This window comes from Oncorhynchus kisutch, linkage group LG30 (assembly GCF_002021735.2).
Source record: "Oncorhynchus kisutch isolate 150728-3 linkage group LG30, Okis_V2, whole genome shotgun sequence".
Lineage (NCBI taxonomy): Eukaryota > Metazoa > Chordata > Actinopteri > Salmoniformes > Salmonidae > Oncorhynchus > Oncorhynchus kisutch.
In genome coordinates, this window is record NC_034203.2 from 28,338,047 (window position 1) to 28,358,292 (window position 20,246).

Below are 20,246 nucleotides of genomic sequence, written 5' to 3' on the forward strand. Positions count from 1 at the left end.
GAGGTGACGTAGTGTCCCCATGAGTCACAGAACACTGAGCCAATCACAGCACAACGCTCCATATTTTCTGCTGGCTTGCCCCACCACCACAGAAAGCAATGAGCTAGGCTGAAACACCTGCATTTTGGAGCCGCCTTCCTCAAGAAAGCAACAAAGAGACCATGTATGCGGCTTTATTAACTCAATTATTATTTTATTTTTTACATTGTTTGCAAACTGATATGTGACACGTATTAATCACCAAATAACAAGCAAAACAGGCAAGCCCCCCCCCCCCCCCATTGGGCTCTGCCCCACCTACCCTGAATGACGGATTGCCACTGGCAGTAATCAGTATCACTGTAGCACTAAAAATAACATTAGGTAGATCAAAAGCACTTGAGAAACAGAAATAAGAAAAACACGATGTAAGAAGCTATGTACTGGGCCAGTTCCAATACCATATTTACAATGTGCAGGGAATATGGAGCGATCAAAATAGGTATGTATAGGGGTAAGGTGACTAGCATCAGGATATACACTAATTGTACAAAACGTTAGGAACAGCTTCCTAATATTGAGTTGCATCCCTTTTGCCCCCAAACAGCCTCAATTCGTCTGGGCATGGACTACAAGGTGTCAAGCATTCCACAGGGATTCTGGCCCCTGTTGACTCCAATGCTTCCCACAGTTGTGTCAAGTTGGCTGGATGTCATTTGGGTGGAGGACCATTCTTGATACACCATTCTTGATACATCTTGAGTGTGAAAAAAAACCCAGCAGCGTTGCAGTTCTTGACACATTCAAACTGGTGTGCCTGCACCTACTACCATACCCCGTTCAAAGGCACTTAAATATTTTGTCTTGCCCTCTCACACTCTGAATGGCACACAGACACAATCTGTGTCTCAAGGCTTAAAATGATTATTTAACCTGTCTCCTCCCCTTCATCTACACTGATTGAAGTGGATTTAGCAATTGACATCAATAAGAGATCATAGCATTCACCTGGTCAGTCTATGTCATGGATTGTTTTGGACACTCATTGTATGATAAACAGAGTAGCAGCAGTGTAAATAGTGAGTGTGTGTGTACATCAAAGCAGTATTTATTATAATCCTCAACGTCTCATCTTTCATTTTTGTATAATATTTTTTCCTTCATTTCATTTTTTTTCTCCAAACCAGTTACAAACATAAATGGCAACTTTCAGACACACAAACAAAGTGCCTGCATTCGTCTTGTCTTTCAAAATACATAGATTCCTCTACAATTTCTTTCACTCAGACAACCCAGAATTCTCAATAGTTGCTCAGTTAGCAGGAGGAATGGGGGCAACTTCTTGTCGCGCGAGATGCTGAAGTTCAGAACGTCTGTCAGTCAAAACCCATACAGCGCAGTGAAGTGCAGAGATCTGACGTCATGAGTAGTATGTTACTGTACAGCCACTGCGTTCCAATTTAGGTGTTTATCAGTGCCCAAATCCACAATTTTCAACCCGTAGACGGATACGAGTGTAAAGAGCTACTTCTATATAGCTGAGCATCACAAAGAGAACTGTATTCTATTTTTTGAATCTACACCACGTCATTGACAAACTCATTTTAACTAGATCAGGTAGGTGTGTTGTAACTGTTGACAAATAATGACATTAACATACTGTATATTGCTATGAATGTGAAAGTAGGGTGACTCCACTAGCGGGGGAACACAGGCCACCAGCACCAGTTTCAAACGCTCTAACCACTGTCCTAATAAGGGATATATCTAGGGCATGTGCTTATTAGTCCAATATAGTTAGGCCCTGTCCAGAAGAAACCCCAATCCATCTTCTATAGGCATCTACAGGGACGCAACTTTCACTGGGGACTCACGTTCTGAAAATGCATTTTTGTCCCCCCCAGTTTTATAATTGGAATGTGATGCAAAACAAGGCAGGGTGTGCTTTAGGACCATGCGGACGCCTCCGAGTGGTCAGGTAGGCTCTTTGGAGTGTTTATATGACTGGATAAATAAAAAATATATAAAAAATAGTTATGTTCGAAAACCAAAGTTGCGCCCCTGGGCACTTATGTAAATGAAACAACTTCGATCTGTAAGCAATAGGGTGAATGCACTTTGAAGTTCATCTCAGCTCTGTTAAAAATACACTCATGGAAAAAAGTATTCATGAGTATCATTAAAACGGGTTTACAAGCCCCACCGACATTAGACAACTGTACAGAAAGCACTTAAATTGCTGAAATAAGTCAATCAAATCGATCATGAGAATAGTCGGATTAACCGACACAGATATGGTTCTATTCCAATCCCAAGTGAGGACATGTTGAATAATAATTACTGTATAAATGAAAATGTACAATTTAACCATCTACTCTGAACAAAAATATAAATGCAACATGCAACAATTTCAGCGATTTTACTGAGTTACAGTTCATAGAAGGAAATCAGTCAATTGAAATAAGTAAATGATGCCCTATTCTATGGATTTCACATGACTGGGCAGGGGTGCATCCATGGGTGGGCCAATCAGAATGAGTTTTCCCCCACAAAAGGGCTTTATTACAGACAGATATACTCCTCAGCACCCTCTGCCCCCCGGACGTCCCTGCAGGTGAAGAAGCTGGATGTGGAAGTCCTGAGCTGGCGTGGCTACACATGGTCTGGGGTTGTGAGTCGTTGTAGGCGGCATATGGTAGATACATGAACATTATATTCTCTGGCAACAGCTTTGTTGGACATTCCTGCAGTCAGCATGTCAATTGCCCGCTCCCTCAAAACTTGAGACATCTGTGGCATTGTGTTATGTGACACAACTGCACATTTTAGAGTGGCCTTTTATTGTCCCCAGCACAAGGTGCACCTGTGTATTGATAATGATGTTTAATCAGCATCTTGATATGCCACACCTCTCAGGTGGATGGATTCTCTTGGCAAAGGAGAAATGCTCACTAACAAGGATGTAAACAAATTTGGGCACACAATTTGAGAGAAACAAGATTTTTGTGAATATGGAACATTTCTGGCATTTTTTAATTTCAGCTCAAGAAACATGGGACCAACACTTTACATGTTGAGTTTATATTTTTGTTCAGTATACGTCAAAGTGTGTCAAATATGTAAGTTGAGAACACTGTTAAAAGCAGTGTGTGTGAGTATCCCTAACCTTGCCAACTGACAGAGTTATGAATGGATCAGTGGTTCACCAATCAGGGCCTTGATTGGCTTGGCAACAGTAACAAGGCGGGATGTCTAATGTTCTGTTTTTTTGTGTGTTTTTTTTGTAACGTTTCTTTGGGACTATCAGGCGACATCCTGACAATGCACAGAAACATTCCTTGCACATCACGGGAACATTCCTATGAAAATGTTAGTTAATGACTTAATGAGACTCTTAAGGGAACATTTGTTGTTAGCTGGGTACCTGTCTGGAGTGCCAGGTGGGCGGGGGTTGCTCTATTGGGATTATTCTATTGGCTCCATTGCAACAGGTAAGCTCAATCAAGCACAGATACAGTATTTTAAATGAACTAAAATAGTATTTGAACCCTGGTCTGATTCATTCAAATGGTTCCAAGGTGGCATAGCAGTTCAGACGTCTTTTGTCCTCGTCTTGTCGTGTCCTGTATATATATATATTTACAACTTTTTCACATACATTTTATTTTTATTTTCCATCAACTCATCTTCAAAACACTCTCCTGCAACCCGCCTCACCAATGTATATTTATAAAAAAGTATTATTTACCTCAGATCTGTAATCCTCCAAGAAGCTAGCCAGAAACTCCAGGAGGCTTGCCTGAAACTAGCCAGAAGCTAATCCAGAAGCTAGTTCAGAAGCTAGTTGGCTCCTTTACTGGCAAGTCGTTGGTGTTCAGCTAACCACGGCTTGTGGTCATCGGCTATCCTTTGGCTCGAAAGTCTATCGCCAGTTCTGTACGGCGCAGCGCGGCTCGGCTAGCAAGCTCCGTCAATCACTCCTGAGTTCCATCAATCGCACCTGGGCTGCAGTCGCCTATCCGGACCCGGTTTGCTGCCTTCGCGGAGCCCCACCGGGCCTTCACAACTGGACTGCCGACGTTATCTACCCGAAGGAGTTATTCGGCTGGCTCCTCCGTCGCGACGTTACCTGAACGCCCATCTGCGGCCTGCTAACCGTTAGCTGTCTTACCGGCTGCTATCTGAATAGACAATCGGACATTTTTTTTTTATTATTTTATTTTATTTTATTATTATTATTATGTTTTCTTCTTGGGCCTCTATAACTATATCTATTGTTTTTATTTTTGTTGTTGTGTGATTTGGATTGATCCCCTCTACCACACGGAACCCCACTAATCTACTGACGGAGCGCAGGAGGTGGCTAACAACAGACCTCCATCCTATGCTAGCTTGCTACCGATGCCCTGGCTAGCTGTCTAAATCACCAACCAACCTCTCCACTCACCGGACCCTTTTGATCACTCGACTAAGCATGCCTCTCCTTAATGTCAATATGTCTTGTCCATTTCTGTTCTGGTTAGTGTTTATTGGCTTATTTCACTGTAGAGCCTCTAGTCCTGCTCACTATACCTTATCCAACCTATTCGTTCCACCACCCACACATGCAATGACATCTCCTGGTTTCAACTATGTTTCTAGAGACAATATCTCTCTCTTCATCACTCAATACCTAGGTTTACCTCCACTGTATTCACATCCTACCATACATTTGTCTGTACATTATACCTTGATGCTATTTTATCGCCCCCAGAAACCTCCTTTTACTCTATGTTCCAGATGTTCTAGACGACCAATTCTCATAGCTTTTAGCCGTACCCTTATTCTACTCCTCCTATGTTCCTCTGGCGATGTAGAGGTGAATCCAGGCCCTGCAGTGCCTAGCTCCACTCCTATTCCCCAGGCGCTCTCTTTTGACGACTTCTGTAACCGTAATAGCCTTGGTTTCATGCATGTTAACATTAGAAGCCTCCTCCCTAAGTTTGTTCTATTCACTGCTTTAGCACACTCTGCCAACCCGGATGTTCTAGCTGTGTCTGAATCCTGGCTTAGGAAGACCACCAAAAACTCAGACATTTTAATTCCAAACTACAACATTTTCAGACAAGATAGAACTGCCAAAGGGGGCGGTGTTGCAATCTACTGCAAAGATAGCCTGCAGAGTTCTGTCCTACTATCCAGGTCTGTACCCAAACAATTTGAACTTCTACTTTTAAAAATCCACCTCTCTAAAAACAAGTCTCTCACCGTTGCCGCCTGCTATAGACCACCCTCTGCCCCCAGCTGTGCTCTGGACACCATATGTGAACTGATTGCCCCCCATCTATCTTCAGAGTTCGTGCTGCTAGGCGACCTAAACTGGAACATGCTTAACACCCCAGCCATCCTACAATCTAAACTTGATGCCCTCAATCTCACACAAATAATCAATGAACCTACCAGGTACCTCCCCAAAGCCTTAAACACGGGCACCCTCATAGATATCATCCTAACCAACTTCCCCTCTAAATACACCTCTGCTGTCTTCAACCAAGATCTCAGCGATCACTGCCTCATTGCCTGCATCCGTAATGGGTCAGCGGTCAAACGACCTCCACTCATCACTGTAAAACGCTCCCTGAAACACTTCTGCGAGCAGGCCTTTCTAATCGACCTGGCCGGGGTATCCTGGAAGGATATTGATCTCATCCCGTCAGTAGAGGATGCCTGGATATTTTTTTTAAATGCCTTCCTAACCATCTTAAATAAACATGCCCCATTTAAGAAATTTAGAACCAGGAACAGATATAGCCCTTGGTTCTCCCCAGACCTGACTGCCCTTAACCAACACAAAAACATCCTATGGCGTTCTGCATTAGCATCGAACAGCCCCCGTGATATGCAGCTGTTCAGGGAAGCTAGAAATCATTATACACAGGCAGTTAGAAAAGCCAAGGCTAGCTTTTTCAAGCAGAAATTTGCTTCCTGCAACACTAACTCAAAAAAGTTCTGGGACACTGTAAAGTCCATGGAGAATAAGAACACCTCCTCCCAGCTGCCCACTGCACTGAAGATAGGAAACACTGTCACCACTGATAAATCCACCATAATTGAGAATTTAAATAAGCATTTTTCTACGGCTGGCCATGCTTTCCACCTGGCTACTCCTACCCCGGACAACAGCACTGCACCCCCAACAGCAACTCGCCCAAGCCTTCCCCATTTCTCCTTCTCCCAAATCCATTCAGCTGATGTTCTGAAAGAGCTGCAAAATCTGGACCCCTACAAATCAGCCGGGCTAGACAATCTGGACCCTTTCTTTCTAAAATTATCTGCCCGAAATTGTTGCCACCCCTATTACTAGCCTGTTCAACCTCTCTTTCGTGTCGTCTGAGATTCCCAAAGATTGGAAAGCAGCTGCGGTCATCCCCCTCTTCAAAGGGGGGGGACACTCTTGACCCAAACTGCTACAGACCTATATCTATCCTACCGTGCCTTTCTAAGGTCTTCGAAAGCCAAGTCAACAAACAGATTACCGACCATTTCGAATCTCACCATACCTTCTCTGCTATGCAATCCAGTTTCAGAGCTGGTCATGGGTGCACCTCAGCCACGCTCAAGGTCCTAAACGATATCTTAACCGCCATCGATAAGAAACATTACTGTGCAGCCGTATTCATTGATCTGGCCAAGGCTTTCGACTCTGTCAATCACCATATCCTCATCGGCAGACTCGACAGCCTTGGTTTCTCAAATGATTGCCTCGCCTGGTTCACCAACTACTTCTCTGATAGAGTTCAGTGTGTCAAATCGGAGGGTCTGCTGTCCGGACCTCTGGCAGTCTCTATGGGGGTGCCACAGGGTTCAATTCTTGGACCGACTCTCTTCTCTGTATACATCAATGAGGTCGCTCTTGCTGCTGGTGAGTCCCTGATCCACCTCTACGCAGACGACACCATTCTGTATACTTCCGGCCCTTCTTTGGACACTGTGTTAACAACCCTCCAGGCAAGCTTCAATGCCATACAACTCTCCTTCCGTGGCCTCCAATTGCTCTTAAATACAAGTAAAACTAAATGCATGCTCTTCAACCGATCGCTACCTGCACCTACCCGCCTGTCCAACATCACTACTCTGGACGGCTCTGACTTAGAATACGTGGACAACTACAAATACTTCGGTGTCTGGTTAGACCGTAAACTCTCCTTCCAGACCCATATCAAACATCTCTAATCCAAAGTTAAATCTAGAATTGGCTTCCTATTTCACAACAAAGCATCCTTCACTCATGCTGCCAAACATACCCTTGTAAAACTGACCATCCTACCAATCCTCGACTTTGGCGATGTCATTTACAAAATAGCCTCCAATACCCTACTCAACAAATTAGATGCAGTCTATCACAGTGCAATCCGTTTTGTCACCAAAGCCCCATATACTACCCACCATTGCGACCTGTACGCTCTCGTTGGCTGGCCCTCGCTTCATACTCGTCGCCAAACCCACTGGCTCCATGTCATCTACAAGACCCTGCTAGGTAAAGTCCCCCCTTATCTCAGCTCGCTGGTCACCATAGCATCTCCCACCTGTAGCACACGCTCCAGCAGGTATATCTCTCTAGTCACCCCCAAAACCAATTCTTTCTTTGGCCGCCTCTCCTTCCAGTTCTCTGCTGCCAATGACTGGAACGAACAACAAAAATCTCTGAAACTGGAAACACTTATCTCCCTCACTAGCTTTAAGCACCAACTGTCAGAGCAGCTCACAGATTACTGCACCTGTACATAGCCCACCTATAATTTAGCCCAAACAACTACCTCTTTCCCAACTGTATTTCATTTTTATTTATTTATTTATTTATTTTGCTCCTTTGCACCCCATTATTTTTTATTTCTACTTTGCACATTCTTCCATTGCAAAACTACCATTCCAGTATTTTACTTGCTATATTGTATTTACTTTGCCATCACGGCCCTTTTTGCCTTTACCTCCCTTCTCACCTCATTTGCTCACATTGTATATAGACTTGTTTATACTGCATTATTGACTGTATGTTTGTTTTTACTCCATGTGTAACTCTGTGTCGTTTTATCTGTCGAACTGCTTTGCTTTATCTTGGCCAGGTCGCAATTGTAAATGAGAACTTGTTCTCAACTTGCCTACCTGGTTAAATAAAGGTAAAAAAATATATATATATATATATTCCCCTGGGGCTCAGGAGCGATAGATGTGAACGCTGCTGAATGCCTGAATGGAGGAAGGAGGTGGAGGCGAGGTAGAAAAGGGCTTGTTACACTGTTAGCACTCGGGCACGGTTCTGTTTCCTCCTTAACCACTTTCTCAGAAGCTATTGTGATTATGAGGACCTTATTCTGCTGCCTGAGGGAAACCTCTTCCTCTCCTCTCTCCCTGGTGCTGCACTAAGAGATACAGTATATAGATTAGGTTTGTGTAATGGTGGAGGGGAAAACAGGTTCCACCTTCCGATAACCTGTGATACAGGTTTGTAACAGCTATATTTCAGATTACATTGATATTCCTCCTTGTACCTGGCGACACAGGCGTTAACACAATAACAGATGCTCTGCATTAAATGGCTTTTGCTACACTGCCCTCTTCTGCACACATATGGAACTGAAGCCACCACCGTAAAAATAAGAAAAGGGAATTATTCATTAAATTGCTTTGGTTATTCATACAAAAACCTAATCAGGAGATTCATAATATAATTTTGTTTCAGCTAGTTATGGTTCACCATAAGAAATTGATTGCAACTCATTTTTATGTGAACATCTCAATAGGGCTAGATTTATTGAGCGCTCTAAAGCAGGTTTTCATCATGGATCTCTCTGTACTTTCCTCCGATCATCTTTCCCTCGATCCTGACTAGTCTCCCAGTTCCTGCCGCTGAAAAACATCCCCACAGCATCATGCTGCCACCACCCTGCTTCACCATATGGATAGTGACAGGTTTTCTCCAGATGTGATGCTTGGCATTCAGGCCAAAGAGTTCAATCTTGGTTTCATCAGACCAGAGAATCTTGTTTCTCATGGTCTGAGTACTTTAACTCCAAGTGGACTGTCATGTGCCTTTTACTGAGGAATGGCTTCCATGTGGCCACTCTACCATAAAACCCTGATCGGTGGAGTGCTGCAGAGAAGGTTGTCCTTCTGGAAGGTTATCCCATCTCCACAGAGGAACTCTGGAGCTCTGTCAGAGTGACCATCAAATCAAATCAAATTTTATTTGTCACAAACACATGGTTAGCAGATGTTAATGCGAGTGTAGCGAAATGCTTGTGCTTCTAGTTCCGACAATGCAGTAATAACCAACAAGTAATCTAACTAACAATTCCAAAGCTACTGTCTTATACACAGTGTAAGGGGATAAAGAATATGTACATAAGGATATATGAATGAGTGATGGTACAGAGCAGCATAGGCAAGATACAGTAGATGGTATCGAGTACAGTATATACATATGAGATGAGTATGTAAACAAAGTGGCATAGTTAAAGTGGCTAGTGATACATGTATTACATAAGGATGCAGTCAATGATATAGAGTACAGTATATACGTATGCATATGAGATGAATAATGTAGGGTAAGTAACATTATATAAGGTAGCATTGTTTAAAGTGGCTAGTGATATATTTACATCATTTCTCATCAATTCCCATTATTAAAGTGGCTGGAGTTGAGTCAGTGTCAGTGTGTTGGCAGCAGCCACTCAATGTTAGTGGTGGCTGTTTAACAGTCTGATGGCCTTGAGATAGAAGCTGTTTGTCAGTCTCTCGGTCCCAGCTTTGATGCACCTGTACTGACCTCGCCTTCTGGATGATAGCGGGGTGAACAGGCAGTGGCTCGGGTGGTTGATGTCCTTGATGATCTTTATGGCCTTCCTGTAACATCGGGTGGTGTAGGTGTCCTGGAGGGCAGGTAGTTTGCCCCCGGTGATGCGTTGTGCAGACCTCACTACCCTCTGGAGAGCCTTACGGTTGAGGGCGGAGCAGTTGCCGTGCCAGGCGGTGATACAGCCCGCCAGGACTTGTGAGTGCTTTTGGTGACAAGCCGAATTTCTTCAGCCTCCTGAGGTTGAAGAGGCGCTGCTGCGCCTTCTTCACGATGCTGTCTGTGTGAGTGGACCAATTCAGTTTGTCTGTGATGTGTATGCCGAGGAACTTAAAACTTGCTACCCTCTCCACTACTGTTCCATTGATGTGGATAGGGGGGTGTTCCCTCTGCTGTTTCCTGAAGTCCACAATCATCTCCTTAGTTTTGTTGACGTTGAGTGTGAGGTTATTTTCCTGACACCACACTCCGAGGGCCCTCACCTCCTCCCTGTAGGCCGTCTCGTCGTTGTTGGTAATCAAGCCTACCACTGTTGTGTCGTCCGCAAACTTGATGATTGAGTTGGAGGCGTGCGTGGCCACGCAGTCGTGGGTGAACAGGGAGTACAGGAGAGGGCTCAGAACGCACCCTTGTGGGGCCCCAGTGTTGAGGATCAGCGGGGAGGAGATGTTGTTGCCTACCCTCACCACCTGGGGGCGGCCCGTCAGGAAGTCCAGTACCCAGTTGCACAGGGCGGGGTCGAGACCCAGGGTCTCGAGCTTGATGACGAGCTTGGAGGGTACTAGGTATTCACATAGGTATTCCTCTTGTCCAGATGGGTTAGGGCAGTGTGCAGTGTGGTTGAGATTGCATCGTCTGTGGACCTATTTGGGCGGTAAGCAAATTGGAGTGGATCTAGGGTGTCAGGTAGGGTGGAGGTGATATGGTCCTTGACTAGTCTCTCAAAGCACTTCATGATGACGGAAGTGAGTGCTACGGGGCGGTAGTCGTTTAGCTCAGTTACCTTAGCTTTCTTGGGAACAGGAACAATGGTGGCCCTCTTGAAGCATGTGGGAACAGCAGACTGGTATAGGGATTGATTTAATATGTCCGTAAACACACCGGCCAGCTTGTCTGCGCATGCTCTGAGGGCGCGGCTGGGGATGCCGTCTGGGCCTGCAGCCTTGCGAGGGTTAACACGTTTAAATGTCTTACTCACCTCGGCTGCAGTGAAGGAGAGGCACTGTATTGTCCTCAAAGCGGGCAAAAAAGTAATTTAGTCTGCCTGGGAGGAAGACATCCTGGTCCGTGACTGGGCTGGATTTCTTCTTGTAATCCGTGATTCACTGTAGACCCTGCCACATGCCTCTTGTGTCTGAGCCGTTGAATTGAGATTCTACTTTGTCTCTGTACTGACGCTTAGCTTGTTTGATAGCCTTGCGGAGGGAATAGCTGCACTGTTTGTATTCGGTCATGTTACCAGTCAGGTTCTTGGTCACCTATGTGACCAAGGCCATTCTCCCCTGAGTGCTCAGTTTGGCCAAGCGGCCAGCTCTAGGAAGAGTCTTGATGGTTCCAAACTTCTTCCATTTAATAACGATGGAGGCCACTGTGTTCTTTTTTGGTACACTTCCCCCAGATCTGTGCCTTGACACAATCTTGTCTCGGCGCTCTACAGACAATTCCTTCCACCTCATGGCTTGTTTTTTTTGTTGCTCTGACATGCACTGTCAACTGGGACCATATATAGACAGGCGTGTGCCTTTCCAAATCCTGTCCAATCAATTGAATTTACCACAGGTGGACTCCAATCAAGTTGTAGAAACATCTCAGTGACAATTAATGGAAACAGGATGCACCTGAGCTCAATTTCGAGTCTTATTTACATAAGTATTCAGACCCTTTGCTATGAGACTATATATATATATATATTCTCTCTGTCTCTCTCTCTGTATGCATGTATATATGTGTCTACAGTTGAATTCGGAAGTTTACATACACTTAAGTTGGAGTCATTAAAACTAGTTTTTCAACCACTCCAGAAATGTCTTGTTAACAAACTATAGTCGGTTAGGACATCTACTTTGTGCATGACACAAGTCATTTTTCCAACAATTGTTTACAGACAGATTATTTCACTATCACAATTCCAGTGAGTCAGAAGTTTACGTAAACTAAGTTGACTGTGCCTTTAAACAGCTTGGAAAATTCCGGAAAACGATGTCATGGCTTTAGATGCTTCTGATAAGTGACATAATTTGAGTCAATTGGAGGTGTATTGGATGAATTTCAAGGCCTACCTTCAAACTCAGTACCTCTTTGCTTGACATCATGGGAAAATCAAAAGAAATCAGCCAAGACCTCATACATTTTTTTTTTTACCTCCACAAGTCTGGTTCATCCTTGGGAGTAATTTACAAATGCCTGAAGGTACCACGTTCATCTGTACAACCAATAGAACGCAAGTATAAACACCATGGGACCACGCAGCCATCATACCGCTCAGGAAGGAGACGCGTTCTGTCTCCTAGAGCTGTACTTTGGTGCTAAAAGTGCAAATTAATCCCAGAACAAAAGCAAAGGACCTTGTGAAGATGCTGGAGGAAACAAGTATCTCTATCCACAGTAAAACGAGTCCTATATTTACATAACCTGAAAGGTCGCTCAGCAAGGAAGAAGCCACTGCTTCAAAACCGCCATAAATAAGCCAGACTATGGTTTGCAACTGCACATGGGGACAAAGATCGTACTTTTTGAGAAATGTCATCTGGTCTGATGAATCAAAAATAGAACTGTTTGGCCATAATGACCATTGTTATGTTTGGAGGAAAAAGGGGGACGCTTGCAAGCCGAAGAACACCATCCCAACCGTGAAGCATGGGGGTGGCAGCATCATGTTGTGGGGGTGCTTTGCTGCAGGAGGCACTGGTGCACTTCACAAAATAGATGGCATCATGAGGTAGGAAAATGATGTGGATATATTGAAGCAACATCTCAAGATATCAGTCAGGAAGTTAAAGCTTGATTGCAAATTGGTCTTCCAAATTTTTTTTATATTTTTTTATTTCACCTTTATTTAACCAGGTAGGCTAGTTGAGAACAAGTTCTCATTTGCAACTGCGACCTGGCCAAGATAAAGCATAGCAGTGTGAGCATACAACAAAGAGTTACACATGGAGTAAACAATTAACAAGTCAATAACACAGTAGAAAACGAAGGGGGGGTCTATATACAATGTGTGCAAAAGGCATGAGGAGGTAGGCAAATAATTACAATTTTGCAGATTAACACTGGAGTGATAAAAGATCAGATGGTCATGTACAGGTAGAGATATTGGTGTGCAGAAGAGCAGAAAAGTAAATAAATAGAAACAGTACGGGGATGAGGTAGGTGAAAAGGGTGGGCTATTTACCAATAGACTATGTACAGCTGCAGCGATCGGTTAGCTGCTCAGATAGCTGATGTTTGAAGTTGGTGAGGGAGATAAAAGTCTCCAACTTCAGCGATTTTTGCAATTCGTTCCAGTCACAGGCAGCAGAGTACTGGAACGAAAGGCGGCCAAATGAGGTGTTGGCTTTAGGGATGATCAGTGAGATACACCTGCTGGAGCGCGTGCTACGGATGGGTGTTGCCATCGTGACCAGTGAGCTGAGATAAGGCGGAGCTTTACCTAGCATAGACTTGTAGATGACCTGGAGCCAGTGGGTCTGGCGACGAATATGTAGCGAGGGCCAGCCGACTAGAGCATACAAGTCGCAGTGGTGGGTAGTATAAGGTGCTTTAGTGACAAAACGGATGGCACTGTGATAGACTGCATCCAGTTTGCTGAGTAGAGTGTTGGAAGCCATTTTGTAGATGACATCGCCGAAGTCGAGGATCGGTAGGATAGTCAGTTTTACTAGGGTAAGCTTGGCGGCTTGAGTGAAGGAGGCTTTGTTGCGGAATAGAAAGCCGACTCTTGATTTGATTTTCGATTGGAGATGTTTGATATGAGTCTGGAAGGAGAGTTTGCAGTCTAGCCAGACACCTAGGTACTTATAGACGTCCACATATTCTAGGTCGGAACCATCCAGGGTGGTGATGCTAGTCGGGCATGCAGGTGCAGGCAGCGACCGGTTGAAAAGCATGCATTTGGTTTTACTAGCGTTTAAGAGCAGTTGGAGGCCACGGAAGGAGTGTTGTATGGCATTGAAGCTTGTTTGGAGGTTAGATAGCACAGTGTCCAAAGACGGGCCGAAAGTATATAGAATGGTGTCGTCTGCGTAGAGGTGGATCAGGGAATCGCCCGCAGCAAGAGCAACATCATTGATATACACAGAGAAAAGAGTCGGCCCGAGAATTGAACCCTGTGGCACAAATGGACAATGACCCCAAGCATACTTCCAAAGTTGTGGTAAAGGCTTAAGGACAACAAAGTCAAGGTACTGGAGTGGCCATCACAAAACCCTGACCTCCATCCTATAGAACATTTGTGGGCAGAATTGAAAAAGCATGCGCGAGAAAAGAGGCCCACAAACCTGACTCAGTTACACCAACTCTGTCAGGAGGAATGGGCCAAAATTCACCCAATTTATTGTGGGAAGCTTGTGGAAGGCTACCCGAAACATTTGACTCAAGTTAAACAATTTGAAGGCAATGCTACCAAATACTAATTGAGTGTATGTAAACTTCTGACCCACTGGGAATGTGATGAAAGAAATAAAAGCTGAAATAAAACCTTCTCTCTACTATTATTCTGACATTTCACATTCTTAAAATAACGTGGTGATCCTAACTGACCTAAAACAGGGAATTGTTTACTAGGATTAAATGTCAGGAATTGTGAAAAACTGAGTTTCAATGTATTTGGCTAAGGTGTATGTAAACTTCTGACTTCAACTGTATGTTGGTGCTTTTTTATGTGTTGAATCATCCCAAGCCTATTCTTGTGTTTGGTCTCTGTGTCCCCTCCAGTTTGCAGCATGGGTAGACGCTGTGGTGTTTGTCTTCAGTCTGGAGGATGAGATCAGTTTTCAGACAGTCTACAACTATTTCCTGCGTCTGTCCAGCTACAGGAACACAGCAGAAGTCCCCATGGTCCTGGTTGGGACACAAGGTATTTAATTTGAACCTTGATTTAACCAGGCAATTCCCTTAAGCTATGGATTTTGTTTGGATTGTTTGTTTCATCCCATACTGAAGGAGAGGGGAGATTCAGCAATACTTCAACGACATTGAAATTAAATACAAAAGATTCTTTATAGCTAAAAGTTTATCCAACGTGTTTCGGCTTTTGGTCTTCATCTGGCTTTTTACAGAAGTTAAACAGACTGAGGCTTTTATACATTTTAAGGGAGTATACAAATATAGACATGGGACAAAAGTGGTAGTTTGTGGCTTAGCGGTAGCCAGTTGTTACTATACAACTTACATAAATCACCTGACCTAAAGTAAGGCTGGGAGTTTTCTGACTCTGACTACATGCCCTGACCAGGAACAACTCTGGGCCTTAGTTTTAGCATAGACATGAGACTTTAGTGTTCATTTTCATATACAGAATCCCCCAAATGACATAATCTCAAATGAAAAAGGACATGTAAAGCCTACTGTATATTATTCAAAGTGACTACAGTCTTGATGGTGCTTTTTGTCTCTCCCCAGATGCCATCAGTGCTGCCAACCCCAGAGTGATCGATGACTCGCGGGCGAGGAAGCTGTCCAACGATCTGAAGCGCTCCACCTACTACGAGACCTGCTCCACCTATGGCCTCAATGTGGAACGAGTCTTCCAGGATGGTGAGGGCTGGGTTACTGGGCACTGGGGACGTACTGTAGCTTGGCCATCATGTCACTGAGTACTTCATTTCTGGTCCTGGACTGGCATTAACGCAACCATTTCAATGAATCAACTAATATCCAATCCCTTGATTAACTTAGTAGCTGAATGGGGTGTGTCAGTGCTGGGACAAAAATGTGGATCCCTGCGATCAGGAGTACATAATGCTGGTCTTCAGTGTACCGTTGTAGAGGCCAACGTCCACACATCATGTTTCTATTGATATCCAGTATCCAGTCTTCCCTAGCAGATGATTTAGCCATTCATACTCTCTACTGAATGGCAATGTAATGTCAATGGAAAAGACATGGGAAGGAAATTGGTAAGGGATATATAATGTTGGACTCTGTCAACACAGTGCGTTGTTTAACTTATTTATTTACTTATTTTGTACATAATGTTTCCGCTATCGTCTCTTATGACTGAAAATCATAAGTGGACATCAGGACTGCGATTACTCACCATGGACTGGTAGAATCCTTTTTTTCCTTTGGTTAGTCTGACGAGCCGAACACAAACGATATACTGCTTTCTCGGGAACAGGCCCAGATCCCTGTGAATTGCGTGAAGAGGAGGCGGAAAAAAGGGGCCAGAGGGTGGGCTGCGTTATGAGAATTCATAGGTGATCGAATAAACCCCTACTTCCTTCCATTCTGCTAACAAACGTGCAAATTTTGGAGAATAAAATAGATGACCTACTTGGCAGGTTAAACTACCAACTAGACATTCAAAACTGTAATATCTTATGCTTCATGGAGTCGTGGCTGAATGACATCACTATCAACATACAGCTGGCTGGTTATACGCTGCACCGGCAGGATAGAACAGCGGCGTCTGGTAAGACAAGGTCCAGCTGACTATGTATTTTTGTAAATAACAGCTGGTGCATGATATCTAAGGAAGTCTCGAGCTATTGCTCGCCTGAGGTAGAGTATCTCATGAAGCTGTAGACCACACTATCTACCTATCTAATGTAGCTGTTTAAATACCACCACAGTCAGAGGCTGGCACTAAGACAGCATTGAATGAGCTGTATTCCGCCATAAGCAAACAAGAAAACGCTCACCTGGGACTTGAATGCAGGGAAACTTAAATCCGTTTTACCAAATTTCTATCAGCATGTTAAATGTGCAACCAGAGGGAAAAAAATCTCTGGACCACCTTTACTCCACACACAGAGACACATACAAAGCTCTCCCTCGCTCTCCATTTGGCAAATCTGACCATAATTCTATCTTCCTGATTCCTGCTTTCAAGCATAATTTATAGCAGGAAGCACCAGTGACTACATCAATAAAAAAGTGGTCAGATGACGCAGATGCTAAGCTACAGGACTGTTTTGCTAGCACAGACTGGACTATGTTCCGGGATTCCTCCGATGGCATTGTGGAGTACACCACATCAGTCATTGGCTTCATCAATAAGTGCATCGATGACATCGTCCCACAGTAACCATATGTACATACCCCAACCAGAAGCCATGGATTACAGGCAACATCCGCACTGAGCTAAAGGCTAGAGCTGCCGCTTTCAAGGAGCGGGGCTTATAAGAAATCCCGCTATGCCCTCCAACGAACCATCAAACAGGCAAAGCGTCAATACAGGACTAAGATCGAATTGTACTACACCGGCTCTGACGCTCATCGGATGTGGCAGGGCTTGCAAACCATTACAGACTACAAAGGGAAGCACAGCCGAGAGCTAAACTATTTCCTTGCTCGCTTTGAGGCAAATAACACTGAAACATGCATAAGAGCACTACCTATTCCGGAAGACTGTGTGATCACGCTCTCCGCAGCCGATGTGAGTAAGACCTACAAAACAGATCAACATTCACAGGTCCAGACGGATTACCAGGACGTGTACTGCGAGCATGCGCTGACCAACTGGCAAGTGTCTTCACTGACATTTTCAACCTCTCCCTGTCCGAGTCTGTAATACCAACATGTTTTAAGCATACCACCATAGTGCCTGTGCCCGAGAACATTAAGGTAACCTGCCTAAATGACTATCGACCCATAGCACTCACGTCTGTAGCCATGAAGTGCTTTGAAAGGCTGGTCATGGCTCACATCAACACCATTATCCCAGAAACCCTAGACCGACTCAGATTTTCATACCACCCCAATAGATCCACAGATGATAGAATCTCTGTTGCACTCCACACTGCCCTTTCCCTCCTGGACAAAAGGAACAGCTATGTGAGAATGCTATTCATTGACTCAATAAGCTTAATCAATAAGCTAAGGACCCTGGGACTAAACACCTCCCTCTGCAACTGGATCCTGGACTTCCTGACGGGCTGCCCACAAATGGTAAGGGTAGGTAGCAACACATCTGCCACGCTGAACCTCAATACAGCAGGGGTGTGTCCTCAGCCCCCTCCTGTACTCCCTGTTCACGCATGACTGCACAGCCAGGCACGACTCCAACACAATCATTATGTTTGCCGATATTACAACTGATCACCGACAATGACTTGATGGAGGTCAGAGACCTGGCAGTGTGATGCCAGGACAACAACCTCTCCCTCAACGTGATCAAGATGATTGTGGACTACAGGAAAAGGACTACAGGAAAAGGAGGTTCGAGCACGCCCCTATTCTATTTGACAGGGCTGCAGTGGAGCAGGTTGAGTACTTCAAGTTCCTTGGTGTCCACATCACCAACAAACTAACATGGTCCAAGCACACCAAGACAGTCATGAAGAGGACACAACAAAACCTATTCCCCCTCAGGAGACTGAAAAGATTTGTCATGGGTCCTCAGATCCTCTAAAGGTTCTACAGCTGCACCAGAGAGCATCATTGGTTGCATCATTGCCTGGTATGGCAACTGCTCGGCCTCCGACCGCAGGGCACTACAGAGGGTAGTGCGAATGGCCCAGTTCATCACTGGGGCCAAGCTTCCTGCCATCCAGGACCTCTATACCAGGCGGTGTCAGAGGAAGGCCCTAAAAATTGTCAAAGACTCCAGCCACCCTAGTCATAGACTTCTCTGGTTAGGGGCTCGTAAATAAGCATTTCACTGTAAGGTGTACAACTGTTGTATTGGGTACATGTGACTAATCAAATTTGATTTGATTTGATTCGGTTCAGGGAGAAAGCATCTCTGAATTTACCAAGGTCATGCCAATCTTAATCTGAACACAACAACACTGTCCTGGTTACCACAGTACATTTAGCAAAACAAATATGATGGGTCCACACTCAAAAAGATGTTGCATAAAACCTAAGTTTTCAATATTTTACATTTGTTTTACTACATCAGGTTAGCATACACAGACATTCTGGCTTAACAGCCTTCTTCAGTGTGTAGGTACAGCACATCTTTTTAACAATAACTCTCATTTACTCTCCAAACACTCTCTTTACCAAACGTATGAATACAGTGAGTGTACAAAACATTATGTCTACCTGCCTCTTTCCAGGACATAGACTGACCAGGTGAATCCAGGTGAAAGCTATGGTCCCTTATTGATGTCACTTCAAATCTACTTCAATCCGTGTAGATGAAGGGGAGTAGACAGGTTAAAGAAGGATTTTTAAGCCTTGAGACAATTGAGACATAGATTGTGTATATGTGTTTTTCAGAGGGTGAATGGGCAAGACAAAATATTGAAGTACCTTTTGAACGGGGTATGGTATTAGGTGCCAGGGACACCGGTTTGTGTCAAGAACTGCAACGCTGCTGGGTTTTTCATGCTCAACAGTTTCCCATGTGTATCAAGAATGGTCCACTGCCCAAAGGACATCCAGTCAACTTGATCCAACTGTGAGAAGTCAACATGTCCCAGCATCCCTGTTGAACACTTTCCACACCTTGAACACTTTTTGCCCCAATGAATTGAGTCTGTTCTGAGGGCAAAAAGGGTTGCAACTCAATATTAGGAAGGTGTTCCTCATGTTTTGTACACTGTGTACATAACACAGTGTTCACTTTTCCCTTTCGCTGTTTGTTAACACAAGGAGCCTTGTTGGTTCCGCACTGTTTTAATTGCTTCCTTTTAAGTAATTAAAAGACATGTAAGTGTTTTGAGCGGCTTCTCCATTCCCCATTCTACTTTAGCCGTCAAGAGCGATACACCCCCCAGCTGTCAGACATATGTAAACTCATCTCTCTACTTCGGCCCTCATTCACGTCTCACAGAATCACAAATCTCCTTCCTGCTGGAGTCTATAGGGAACGCTACGCTGTCTGCATGGCCAATCATGTCCCTCTATACTACACATGACAGGCTAATTTGGTTAACATCACACCACAGATCTCCCTGGGTTGAAGACAGGCTCATTTGGTTAACATCACACCACAGATCTCCCTGGGTTGCAGACAGTCTCATTGGTTAACATCACACCACAGATCTCCCTGGGTTGCAGACAGTCTCATTGGGTTAACATCACACCACAGATCTCCCTGGGTTGAAGACAGGCTCATTTGGTTAACATCACACCACAGATCTCCCTGGGTTGAAGACAGGCTCATTTGGTTAACATCACACAAATCTCCCTGAGCTGTAGACAGGCTAATTTCTCCAAACATACTGCAGCAGTATATTCCTTGGAAATGGAGATGCTTTGTATCTCTGGAGAACTGTATAAGTTAAGGTTCATCTCCACATATGTACCTGATTAAAGATAATTG

At 44.3% G+C, this 20,246-nt stretch overlaps 1 protein-coding gene across 4 annotated transcripts in view; it reads left to right on the plus strand.

Annotated features, from left to right (window-relative positions):
• LOC109874721 (arf-GAP with GTPase, ANK repeat and PH domain-containing protein 3) overlaps window positions 1-20,246 on the plus strand; it is a 261,538-nt gene that overhangs the window by 145,855 nt on the left and 95,437 nt on the right. For all 4 annotated transcript variants that reach the window (XR_004206343.1, XR_004206342.1, XM_031810043.1 and 1 more), the window contains exons 5-6: window positions 14,744-14,885; window positions 15,431-15,565. Coding sequence is in view for 2 of the 4 variants with exons in the window: in XM_031810043.1 (XP_031665903.1) it covers window positions 14,744-14,885; window positions 15,431-15,565 (277 nt within the window). In the remaining 2 variants the exon portion in view is untranslated. The remainder of the gene's footprint in view (window positions 1-14,743; window positions 14,886-15,430; window positions 15,566-20,246) is intronic.